This window comes from Chiloscyllium punctatum, chromosome 26, assembly GCF_047496795.1.
Source record: "Chiloscyllium punctatum isolate Juve2018m chromosome 26, sChiPun1.3, whole genome shotgun sequence".
In the NCBI taxonomy this organism is placed as follows: domain Eukaryota; kingdom Metazoa; phylum Chordata; class Chondrichthyes; order Orectolobiformes; family Hemiscylliidae; genus Chiloscyllium; species Chiloscyllium punctatum.
The window spans coordinates 77,651,973-77,664,145 of NC_092764.1; the positions used below are offsets into that span (position 1 = coordinate 77,651,973).

At 43.7% G+C, this 12,173-nt stretch overlaps 1 protein-coding gene across 6 annotated transcripts in view; it reads right to left on the reverse strand.

Annotated features, from left to right (window-relative positions):
- The window catches only part of kifc3 (kinesin family member C3), a 58,462-nt gene that overhangs the window by 13,721 nt on the left and 32,568 nt on the right, over positions 1 to 12,173 (reverse strand). For all 6 annotated transcript variants that reach the window (XM_072547727.1, XM_072547726.1, XM_072547722.1 and 3 more), the window contains 5 exons: positions 11,563 to 11,736; positions 2,829 to 2,976; positions 2,418 to 2,548; positions 1,942 to 2,053; positions 1,575 to 1,753 (listed from right to left, as the gene is read on the reverse strand). In XM_072547727.1, coding sequence (XP_072403828.1) covers positions 1,575 to 1,753; positions 1,942 to 2,053; positions 2,418 to 2,548; positions 2,829 to 2,976; positions 11,563 to 11,736 — 744 coding nt within the window. The remainder of the gene's footprint in view (positions 1 to 1,574; positions 1,754 to 1,941; positions 2,054 to 2,417; positions 2,549 to 2,828; positions 2,977 to 11,562; positions 11,737 to 12,173) is intronic.

Below are 12,173 nucleotides of genomic sequence, written 5' to 3' on the forward strand. Positions count from 1 at the left end.
TGTTCCGAGGTGGAAGATGAGGCGTTCTTCCTCCAGGCGTCTGTTGGTGAGGGAGCGGCAGTGAAGGAGGCCCAGGACCTCCATGTCCTCGGCAGAGTAGGAGGGGGAATTGAAATGTTGGGCCACGGGGCGGTGTGGTTGATTGGTGCGGGTGTCCCGGAGACGTTCCCTAAAGCGCTCTGCTAGGAGGTGCTAGAGCCCGAGTGGTTTTGACTGGTGCAGGCAGGTTTAGTTTAGTCAGTGTTGCCTGCACTCAGACATTTGCAATGTTTCTACTGAAAAGTACAAAATTAATGTCTATGTAAAGGTTTGCAATTACATAGCGTTTCACTGCTGTTAGGAATATCTAAACAGCCTCACTGTCTCTGAGCAACTTTAAAATGTAAAAACTGTTGGCTGAGCAAACTGGGTTGTCATTTTGCGCAGGGAAGAACTAGAGTTGATGCCACCTGGATACTTCAGAGAGATTGAAGGCAATTTTGTTACTACGGTGGCACAGTGGTTAGCACTGCTGCCTCACAGCGCCAGAGACCTGGGTTCAATCCCCGCCTCAGACTCTCTGTGTGGAGTTTGCACGTTCTCCCCGTGTCTGCGTGGGTTTTCTCCGGGTGCTCCAGTTTCCTCCCACACTCCAAAGATGTGCAGGTCAGGTGAATTGGCCATGCTAAATTGCCCGTAGTGTTAGGTAAGGGGTAGATGTAGGGGTATGGGTGGGCTGCGCTTCGGCGGGGCGGTGTGGACTTGTTGGGCCGAAGGGCCTGTTTCCACACTGTAAGTAATCTAATCTAATCTAATCAAATTACAGTGCTTAGATTGAACACACAATATTAAAAAGAGAGAGTTAAATCAAAATTACTTGAGAAACTTGAACTAATTCCTCACAAAGAACTGACAGGAAACAGCGGTACAAAGGAAACATAAATGGAAACAAAGTCATTCAGTGTATAGAATATTGCAATAGATGTCCTTGGTTCTCAGGACAGACAGAGAGAGGTAAGTTCATATTAGAAGTGGTGATCCACTGGCCACTGTTTCAAAACAAGGGGTCACCCATTTGAGCATACAATATGGGGAAATTTTCTGTAAAAGGATCATGAGTTTTTGGGATTTCTTCCTCAAAAAAAAAGGTGGTGGAAACAGTCATTGAATAATTTTAAAGGTGGTGGCTGATCGATCTTTGAGTGGGGAGAGAAAAGTCATTGGGGTAGAGGAGAATGTGAAGTAATCAGATTATTGAATGGCAGAACAGTTCAAAGAGTTTATTCATGCTTCATGTTCAACAACCTGAAGTATTTATGAATTGAAGTTTTCTTCAAATTTATTCAGCAGTAAAACCAGAAATATTGATTAAAAATCACTGCATTAGTCCATAACTTCATTGTTGCATCATATAACTATTATATTGGTGGAAGGACAGCTCAATGGACCTTGATTTTTTTTTCCTCTTATCTTGCAATTCCTAAAAACAGGATTCCTATTTTCTAAGCTACTTAGATCTTCAATCAATCATCATCCTTACAGTGTTGCATAAGAACCCAGTGACTAACTGTTGGAATCCTGTTGGAATCACTCACCTCTGCCTGCAATGCATGTGGTTGGAAAACTTTGTCCAACTCAAACATGGTGGTTTTGCCACGGTGTGTCACATACAGGACTCCATCATCGTCGTCAAAGGAAATGATATTTCTTGTGTCGAGCCCAGTACCATCCTCCAGAGTTATTGGCCGAACTCTGCACAATACACGGATATTCCCTGAAGAAACAGCAGGAAAGAGGTGGCAAATGCATAGAATAAGGCTGTTAGAGTAGTAAGGTTAGCTCTTAAATGATCATCTCTTCTCTGTAGCATGCACAACAGCCATTCCCTACTTGTTTCCTACCAACACCTGCTGGAGAACTACTGAACAATGGTCTCTCGAAGTACGTCAAGAACAAACTCACCTCGGAGTCGTACCAGCTCATTGTGGCACTTCTTCCGCAGCTGCATCTCTCGCTTGTACTTGCGCAGCAGATCCTGATTTGTTTTCTGTGCTTCCTCCACTGCCTGGTAAATCTAGAAAGGAAAGAAAGGAAAGCGTTATTCATAACCTCAAGATACTCCAAAGCAATTTTTGGCCAAAGTACTTTTGAACGGTCGTAAAGTAAAAAATATGATAACCCATCAGTCACAAAGGTAGGTAACATGCACTCGTTCACCAAGCAGCGGAGCCAAATAGAAATACAGCTGATCCACTGAGACATTAGCATCACAACAGGCAGAATGTAAACGCTCTGTCCCCACATCGTGCTTAGGCTGTGCAAACTATGATTCTGCTCACACAATGCTGATTTGACTTTTATATAGACTTCCCAGCCCACTCACTCTAACCCTTAACAGGTTTTACAATGTTTCTAATGGTGAAGCACTTTGATCTCACCTCCCTCTTCGTCTGGTTGACTGCATCCTGCAGCAGACATGGAAAATCCCGGACATGATTCTTCAGGCAGTTGTAATCACTGGTTAATGTCTTTAGGGCCGGCTGGATGGAGAGAAGGTTCATTCGAACTCCTGCAGGGAAAGATCAAAAGTTCAACACAGCAGGAAGCTCTTCAGCACTGAAAGACATTGGACTGAACTCACATTGAACCTTCATTCACTACCATCCTGAGATGCTCCCATTCCAATCTGTCCTTGCTCATTAAAAAGAATGAAGTTCCATCCAATTCATCCAAGTCCTTCAAGAGCCTCCCATTGGATACAAAACAGTCACAAATAGGCTAATGCACATCACACTAATTACGACCCGCTTTGTGCCAACTCCATGCATTGCCTCTTCTGCATCACCTACCATTCAGATTCTCATGCACGGTCTTCATTTCAGACCGGGCTTGAAGGAAGACCTCTTCAATGGCCTGGTTCTTCTCATCCTCCATTGCCTGAAATGTCTCAAGCATTTCACCACGTGTCTGCTCAAGCTCTGCTTCATACATCATGATCTATAGGTCAGAAGTGTCATTGTCATGTTTAGAACCTCCAACAGAATATAACACAACACAGAAGGAGCATCAAACCTATAAGTGAATTCCAAGTTAATAATACGGAGTATTTTGGGGGGGGGGGGATGATCTAAAATGGCGGCGACCTGAAGATCACACTGCAGAGCTTCGCATCGCAGGAGCAGGATGGTCCTTTAACCCACCCAACCCAGGTCATCAGGATTTCTTGGGGCACTGGAAAAATTGTGGAGCCCCAAGAAACATTTAAAAATTGACTTACCTGTCCAGAAGTGCCTAAAAAGGGAGGAGCAGCATTCAAGGCCGGGTCTGCAGCTCAGCCTGCAGCAGCCTCAGAGCCGATTACTCTCCAGGACGTGGTGGACCAGCTCTCGAAATCTCGCGAGATGCTGGGAAAACAGATTGAAGAGAAACTGGCTCCAGTCTCTCTCATGCTGCAGAAGCATTAGCAGCAGCTGGGAGACCTGGAGAAGAGTACAAATGAGGTGGAGCACAGGGTGACAGTGGTGGAAGCTGATGCCAGTTCATTCAAGAATGAGATCCAAGCCCTGAAGACACAGGTTCGTAATTTGCGTGACCAAGTGGATGATCTTGAAAACAGGGGCAGGAGAAAAAAACATTCAGATCATCGGTCTGCCTGAGGGTAAGGAAGGTGAGCAGCCTGCGGAATATGTTGAAGATTGGCTTCTGAAATTCCTTGACTTGGAGACTGGCATGAGAGGATTGAAGATAGAGGGGGGCTCACCGGGTCGCAGCACGGAGGTCGGGTCTGGGTCAACACCCTCGTCCTTTCCTGGTGTGGTTCCATCATTACCAGGATAAGGAGAGTGTCATGGAGGCTTCCAGACTCCAGGGGAAGGATCCAAAGGCCCTAATTTACAAGGGGTCTAAGATCATGTTTTATCAGGAAATTTCAGGGCGGTGATCCAGAAACAAAAACCGTATGATAGTGTCAAGAGAAGACGGAGGGAGCTTGGGATTCAGTACTCCCGGAGATATCCGGCAGTGCTTTGGATCACTTTAGATGGATCCATGCATCTCTTTGACACATCGGAGAAGGCAAGAGACTTTGTGGACAAACTAACATAATTTAAACAATTGTAGTATGTATAAATATTGTTGCTTGGGTATGCGTTTATCATTCTGTAAAAGAATTGGAGGAAATCTGCTTGGAGCTTTGTTTTTCCCCTTTTTTTTCCCTCAATTGATAATAATTTGGTTCAAACAATGTCTGGCGGTGGTTAAGATGTACATTTTAAATTTCTAAGTTAGGACATACCAAAGGATGGGTGGGGTATTTATTCCCCTTTTTTTATATAAAAGAATGTTTTTTTAAATTCATATTGATATTCTATGGGGTGTTTATTCTTTTTAGCTTGTGCTTGCGATGCTGCTCTAGCTGGGAGAAGTGAAGATGGGTTGAGATGGTTAGATGCCTATTTATGGGCAGTTCGGGACGGGTAGTTGCCCCGTCCGGGCAGAGGGTGAGTTCCCCTACTCAGCGCTATTGGCACTTTATATGTTGGTTTGTTTTCTGGTTTTTGTTGTTTATTATTCTTAATAATTTTGTGCGCTTGTTAAATGTAGTGGTTTTAGTTTATGTAGTTTTTATATTTGGTGAACCATGCGACATTAAGGCTCAGCAATTTGTGGTTCAGGTTCCTCCTCTCTGGAATTTAAACGTAATTGCAGAAGATTATGGCTAATGATTTGATTAAATGGTGTATCTGGAATGTCAAGGGAAGTCGCTCACCAATTAAGAGGAAGAAGGTACTCGAGTCTTAGAAAGGAGAAGGTGGATATTGCTTTGTTACAGGAGACACATTTGGATGACAAGGAGCATCTGAAATTACAGCAGAATGGCTTTGACCGAGTTTATTTTTCATCATTTAATACCAGAAGTAGGGGAGTGGCTATATTGGTTAGGAAAAATCTCTCATTTAAATTGTTGGAATGTGTTAAAGACACATACAGGTGGTTTGTAATTCTTAAAGCCTTGATAAATGGGGAAGAATATGGCATTTTAAATGTTTATTGTCCCCCAGCTCATCTTCTTAAATACTTGGTAGACGCTTTTTCTAAACTGATAAGTCTCAGCACATCATTATAGGGGGAGATTTTAACTGCCTCATGGACCCCACAGTAGACAGGTTGCCTAAAGGTCCCTCGATACCCTCTGCACAAACTAAACAGTTATTGGATTTGTGTGGGGAATTAGGGTTGGTGTACATCTGGAGGTGTCTCCACCCTACCGATAGGGATTTCACGTTTTTCTCCAATCTGCACAGATGTCACACGAGGATTGATGTTTTTCTGACCCCTGTGGTAACCCTGGATCTGGGGGCATCCTGTACGATTGGTAATATTGCCATCTCTGATCATGCTCTAGTGTACCTCATGGTTAAGAATAAGGACGTTACAGTGGATTCAAGGTATTGGCAAATGGACCCCTTTATTCTCATGGACAGTAAGTTTGTGGAGTATTTCTCTAGGAAATTTTGGGCATTCCTAGACATCAACATAGGCTCGGTTGATAGCTCATCTGTTCTCTGGGAAACTGCCAAAGATTATGCCAGGGGGTTGGTTATTTCATATTCCACCAGAAGGAAGTGGCAGAAGGGTGAGCAGCAATGTCTCCTTGAAGCACGGTTGAAGGCAGCCGAGAAGGCCTATTTTGACAGACCCTCATTGGTCAAACTAGAGGATTACGGCACTGCGGTCTGCACTAAATCCCGTGCTCACGTAGATGGCAAAGGAGCTGGCTTTTGCAAAGCAAAGGTTATACGAGCATGGTGACACGCCAGGCAAATATTTAGCATACCTTGCCAGAAAGAGAAGTGCCCCACAAACCATTACAGCGATTAGGGAAGGGTCTGGGAACCTAACACGTGATTCTAAAAAGATTAATGTGGCATTCCAGAGATTCTACTCCAAGTTGTATCAGTCTGAGAATTGTGAGGAGGGGCAGGCCAAAACGGAATTCTTATTTAAAGATCGGAAGCTCCCGAGTGTGATTCCCGAACAACAGTCCTTTCTCAATGCTCCATTATCAGAGCAAGAAGTGCAGGAAGCTGTGAGACAGCTTCAGAGTGGAAAGGCGCCTGGTCCTGATGGACTTCCCAGTGAATTCTATAAGGAATTTATAAGTATACTGTCAGGCCCGATGCTGAATATGTTTAATGATTCATACAATCATGATTGTCTCCCACCATTTCTGAGAGAGGCCAATATTTCACTTATCCTTAAAAAAAGGGAAGGATCCGGAAGACTGTGCTTCATACAGGCCCATCTCGCTCTTAAATGTGGACCTTAAGATCCTCTCTAAGGCTCTTGCATTAAGGCTGGAGACTGTGTTACCCTCTATTATTAAAGAGGATCAGACGGGCTTCATAAAGGGTCGCAGATCCTCCAATAACGTTAGGAGGCATGCCAACAGCAGTCAATACAGGGATTGGTGATTTCTTTTGATGCAGAGAAGGCATTTGACCGAGTTGAGTGGCCGTACCTTTTCTATACTCTCGACCGGTTTGGTCTGGGTGAAGTTTTCATAAGATGGGTAAAGGTTCTCTACAGTGTACCTCTCGCCGTGGTCATTACCAACGGGGTACGATCAAGCAATTTTAATATTTCAAGGGGCAGCTGGCAGGGCTGTCCCCTTTCACCATTACTTTTTACGTGGGTGATTGAACCGTTGGCGGAGGCCATTTGTGGGGATCCCAATACATTAGCTCCAGAAGTGGGATCAAAATTACACAAGAACTCGCTGTATGCAGATTATGTTCTAATTTTCTTGACAAATCCAGCAGTTTCAGTGCCTTGCCTGATACAATGCATTCACGCTTTTGGCGCTTTTTCAGGGTATAAGATTAATTTTGCTAAATCAGAGGCGATGCCTATGGGTGGTGTTACGGAAGAGTTGGCTCTTGAGTGACTATAAATTCCTATTTAGGTGGTCACAGGGGGACTTTGTGTATTTGGGCATATTCATTACTCCAGTTCTGGATTGTCTGTTCAAAGCCAATTTTACTCAATTATTTGAAAAAAATTAAACAAGATCTCCAAAGATGGGAGGCACTTCCAGTCTCATGGGAGGCATGGATAGCGCTTATTAAGCTGAATATTCTCCCTTGTTTGCTATACCCTATACGGATGCTCCCCCTGAATTTCAATAAACAAACACTCAGGAGACTGAACAGTTGGTTCAGCTCCTTTATTTGGCACCATAAACGGCCCCTCATTAAATTAGCCAAACTGCAGTTGCCTCACAGATTGGGGTGAGTAGACCTTCCGGACATTAAAAATTACCAATTAAGCTCACTTTTGACCTACGTGAGTGATTGGGTTTGTGGGGACCCTCTTTCAATATGGCTAGATATCAAAGTCTCCCAGGCAGGGTGCCCCCTTACCAGTTTGCTGTTTTTGGACAAACTGAGGACAGTTAGAGATCTCTTTCGTTTTTTTCCAAGTTCGGGATTTTATTCAAAAAAGACCACACTTTTGACTGATCCCTACAAATCTGACGTAGAAAGAGGGGTAACTAAGGGCTAAGAGTACACACTCTGTCAGTACTTCATATCACCAACTGGGGGGTGCCACCTCAGAAGAGTCTGATCGGAGTCTGCAAGATGTGGGAAAGAGAGCTGGGAGTTGAAGTTTCTGTAGAGGCATGGGAGGACATTTGGGAGAATGAAAGAAAGTCATCAATTTGCAATAGGACCCATGCTTTACAGTTGAAGATTCTCCACAGGGTCCACTTAGCCCCAGACCGTTAGTCAAAATTTAAACCAGGGGTATCTTCAGCATGTCCCAAGTGCAAGGTCTGTACGGGTACTCTTACCCATTGTCTTTGGTCTTGTGACAGGCTTCAAACATATTGGAGCACTGTGGCGGATGCAATGGAGTGGATTTTAGGTGTAGGGATGGAGAAGGACCCTATTTCTCTCCTTTTGGGTCTACCCATTTTATTTCCTGCAGACGCGCTTAAGAAAAAACCTTTCAATATTCTTATGTTCTGTGCAAGGAAGAATATCTTGCTAGGTTGGATATCCCCAGGCCTGTCGGGTTGGCGGAAGATTGTTATGGAGCCTATTCCCCTGGATTTTCTCACAAATATGGTACACCACAAAACTGAGAATTTTTACAAGACATGGCAACCCTTTTTGAAATACCTGGACACAGATTTATCTGCCACACTAACAAGATCTTTTACATAGCCGTAACGATTGTGTTTCAGGAGTCCAATATCTAGGGAGGAGGAACTGTGAATGTATGAGTGTTTTGTTTGGCTGGGCTGAGTTATTACTATTTATTTGTTTGTTGTTAGGTATTTATTTAGTTAGTTAAATAGCTAGTTCAGATTTTTAAAAAAATTTTATACTTCTCTATATATGCTTATACATTCATATAGGAGGGTGGGTTGGGGAATTTTTTTTATTATTTGGGTTTAGTTTTGTACTGTTTTTGTTTTGAATTGCATTGTTTTGTATTTGTTGTAATATTTTGAAATCTATTTTTTCTTAATAAAAATATATTATTAAAAAAACTGAGTATTACGGAGCATTGGCCTTATTGGAGAGATTAATAAGATAACCATGTTTTTGACTGCAGTTCAAGTTTGTAAGAAGATATCCGTTATCTGTAAGGATGATAGGATGGTTATGGTAGGGGATTTTAACTTTCCAAACAGACTGGGGCTGCCATACAGTGTTCAGGGTGTAGACGGAGAGGAATTTGTTAAGTGTGTACAAGAAAATCTTTTGATTCAGTATGTGGATGTACCTACTAGAAAAAGGTGCAAAACTTGACCTATTCTTGGGAAATAAGGCAGGGTAAGTGCCTGAGGTATCAGTGGGGGAGCACTTTGGGGCCAGCGACCATAATTTATTAAAATTAAAATAGTGATGGAAACGGATAGATTGGATCTAAAAGTTGAAGTTCTAAATTGGAGAAAGGCCAATTTTGATGGTATTAGGCAAGAACTTTCAAAAAAAGTGATTGGGGGCAGATGTTTGCAGGTAAAGGGATGGCTGGAAAATGGGAAGCCTTCAGAAATGAGATAACGAGAATCCAGAGACAGGATATTCCTGTCAGGGTGCAAGGGAAGGCTGGTAGGTATAGGGAATACTGGATGACTAAAGAAATTGAGATTTTGGTTAAGAAAAAGAAGGAAGTATATGTCAGGTATAGACAGGATAGATAGAGTGAATCCTTAGAAGACTACAGAAGGCAGGAGGAGTATACTTAACAAGGAAACGGGGCGGCACGGTGGCACAGTGGTTAGCACTGCTGCCTCACAGCTCCAGAGACCCGGGTTCAATTCCCGCCTCAGGCGACTCTCTGTGAGGAGTTTGCACGTTCTCCCCGTGTCTACGTGGGTTTCCTCCGGGTGCTCCGGTTTCCTCCCACAGTCCAAAGATGTGCAGGTCAGGTGAATTGGCCACGCTAAATTGCCCGTAGTGTTCGGTAAGGGGTAGATGTAGATGTAGGGGTATGGGTGGGTTGCGCTTCGGCGGGGCGGTGTGGACTTGTTGGGCCGAAGGGCCTGTTTCCACACTGTAAGTAATCTAATCTAATCTAATCTAATCTAATCTAGAAATCAGGAGGGCAAAAAGGGGACATGGGATAGCTTTGGCAAATAGAGTTAAGGAGAATACAAAGGGTTTTCACAAGTACATTAAAGGACAAAAGGGTAACTAGGGAGAGAATTGGGTCTCTCAAAGATCAGGAAGGCAGCCTTTGTATGGAGTCGCAGAAAATGGGGGAGGTACTAAATGAGTATTTTGCATTAGTCTTTACTGTGGAAAAGGACATGGAAGATATAGAATGCAGGGAAATAGATAGTGACATCTTGAAAAATGTCCAGATTACAGAGGAGGAGGTGCTGCATGTCTTGAAACGCATAAAAGTGGATAAATCCCCAGGACCTGATCAGGTGTACCCTAGAACTCTGTGGGAAGCTAGGGAAGTGATTGCTGGGCCTCTTGCTGAGATATTTGAATTATCGTTAGTCACAGGTAAGGTGCCAGAAGACTGGAGGTTGGCTAACGTGGTGCTACTGTTTAACAAAAGGTGGTAAGGACAAGCCCACTGGACTATAGACCAGTGAGCCTGATGTCAGTGGTGGGAAAGTTGTTGAAGGGAATCCTGAGGGGCAGGATGCACATGAATTTGGAAAGGCAGGGACTGATTAGGAATAGTCAGCAAGGCTTTGTGCACGGGAAATCATGCCTCACAAACTTGATTGAGTTTTTTGAAGTAGTAACAAAGAGGATTGATGAGGGCATGATCTATATGGACTTCAGTAAGGAGTTTGACAAGGTTCCCCAGGGGACACTGGCTAGCAAGGTTAAATCTCATGGAATATCGGGAGAACTAGCTAATTAGATACAGAACTGGCTAGAAGGAAGGAGACAGAGGGTGGAGGTGGAGGGTGGAGGGTTGCTTTTGAGACTGGAGGCCTGTGACCAGTGGAGTGCCACAAGGATCGGTCCTGGGTCCTCTACTTTTCATCATTTGTACAAATGATTTGGATGTGAGCATAAGAGGTACAGTTAATAAGCTTGCAGATGACACCAAAATTGGAGGTGTAGTGGACAGTGAAGAAGGTTACCTCAGATTACAATGGGATCTTGACCAGATGGGCCAATGGGCTGAGAAGTGGCAGATGGAGTTTAATTTAGATAAAAAGTGAGGTGCTGCATTTTGGGAAAGCAAATCTTAGGACTTATACACTTAATGGTAAGGTCCTAGGGAGTGTTGCTTAAAAAAAAAAAGACCTTAGTGCAGAATCATAGGTCCTTGAAAGTGGACTCGCAGGTAGACAGAATAGCGAAGGTGGTGTCTGGTATGCTTTCCTTTATTGGTCAGAGTATTGAGTACAGGAATTGGGACATCATGTTGCAGCTGTATCAGACATTGGTTAGGCCACTGTTGGAATATTGTATGCAGTTCTGGTTTCCCCTCTTATCGAAAAGGTATTGTGAAACGTGAAAGGGTTCAGAAAAAGTTTACAAGGATGTTGCCAGGGTTGGAGGATTTGAGCTCTAGGGAGAGGTTGAATAGGCTGGGGCTGTTTTCCCTGGAGCGTTGGAGGCTGAGGGGTGACCTTATAGAGATTTATAAAATCATGAGGGGCATGGATAGGATAAACAGACAAAGTCTTTTCCTTGGGGTGAGAGAGTCGAGAGCTAGAGGGCATAGGTTTAGGGTGTGAGGGGAAAGATACAAGAGACCTAAGGAGCAACTTTTTCCACTGAGGGTGGTATCTGTATGGAATGAGATGCCAGAGGAAGTGGTAGAGGCTAGTACAATTGCAACATTTAAAAAGCATCTGGATGGGTATATGAATAGGAAGGGTTTGGAGGGATATGGGCTGGGTGCTGGCAGGTGGGACTAGATTGGGTTGGGATAACTGGTCGGTATGAACGAGTTGGACTGAAGGGTCTGTTTCCGTGTTGTACATCTCTATGACTATATTAGCCACATCAGTACTAGAACTAACTGTGGGCAACCAGCTGCTAAAGCTTCATGAATGTCACTAGAAAAGAACAGATGATACTCTGGACTTGCCTGAGCTTGGAGTTGGGCTGACGTTCGCCAGGAGTCCTGAAGCTGCTGTTCCTGGTCAGCCAGCAGCCGCCTCTGGACAGCGATTTGCTCCTGAAGATAATGATTCCTGGCCTGAGCTTCTTCTAAATCCTGCTTTGTCCTGGATGACTCCACTTCCACCTTTTTGGTAATATACTATTCAAAGATAAAGTCTGTTAAATATGTTCATCAAATGCAGAATCCACGTCAAAGCACTTGTATCACCCCACCCTGACAAGAGGGCAGAACAGTTCAAACTCCAAAGGGTGGAGAACTTACAGCTGCAAACAGATCTTGCATACTATTGAAATTGTGAAAGGCCTAAAACTAGCACAAAAGTCTCTTGCTCAACAGAATGAAAATGGAGGGTTTGTGGGAGAAGGTGAACAAGAGGAAGATGACAAAAGAAAGTATTTTCAGATGGAAACATATGACTAATGATGTCACTAGTTCACATCCATAAGCTGCAGGTGAGAGCGTGGCACAATTACACTAATCTCATTAGCACTTAGCAACAAGAGGTTGTCTCAACCCAGGGATTTCTCAAAAGAGTTCAACTTGAATTGATGGGAGCACGATTGTGGAGATGGAAG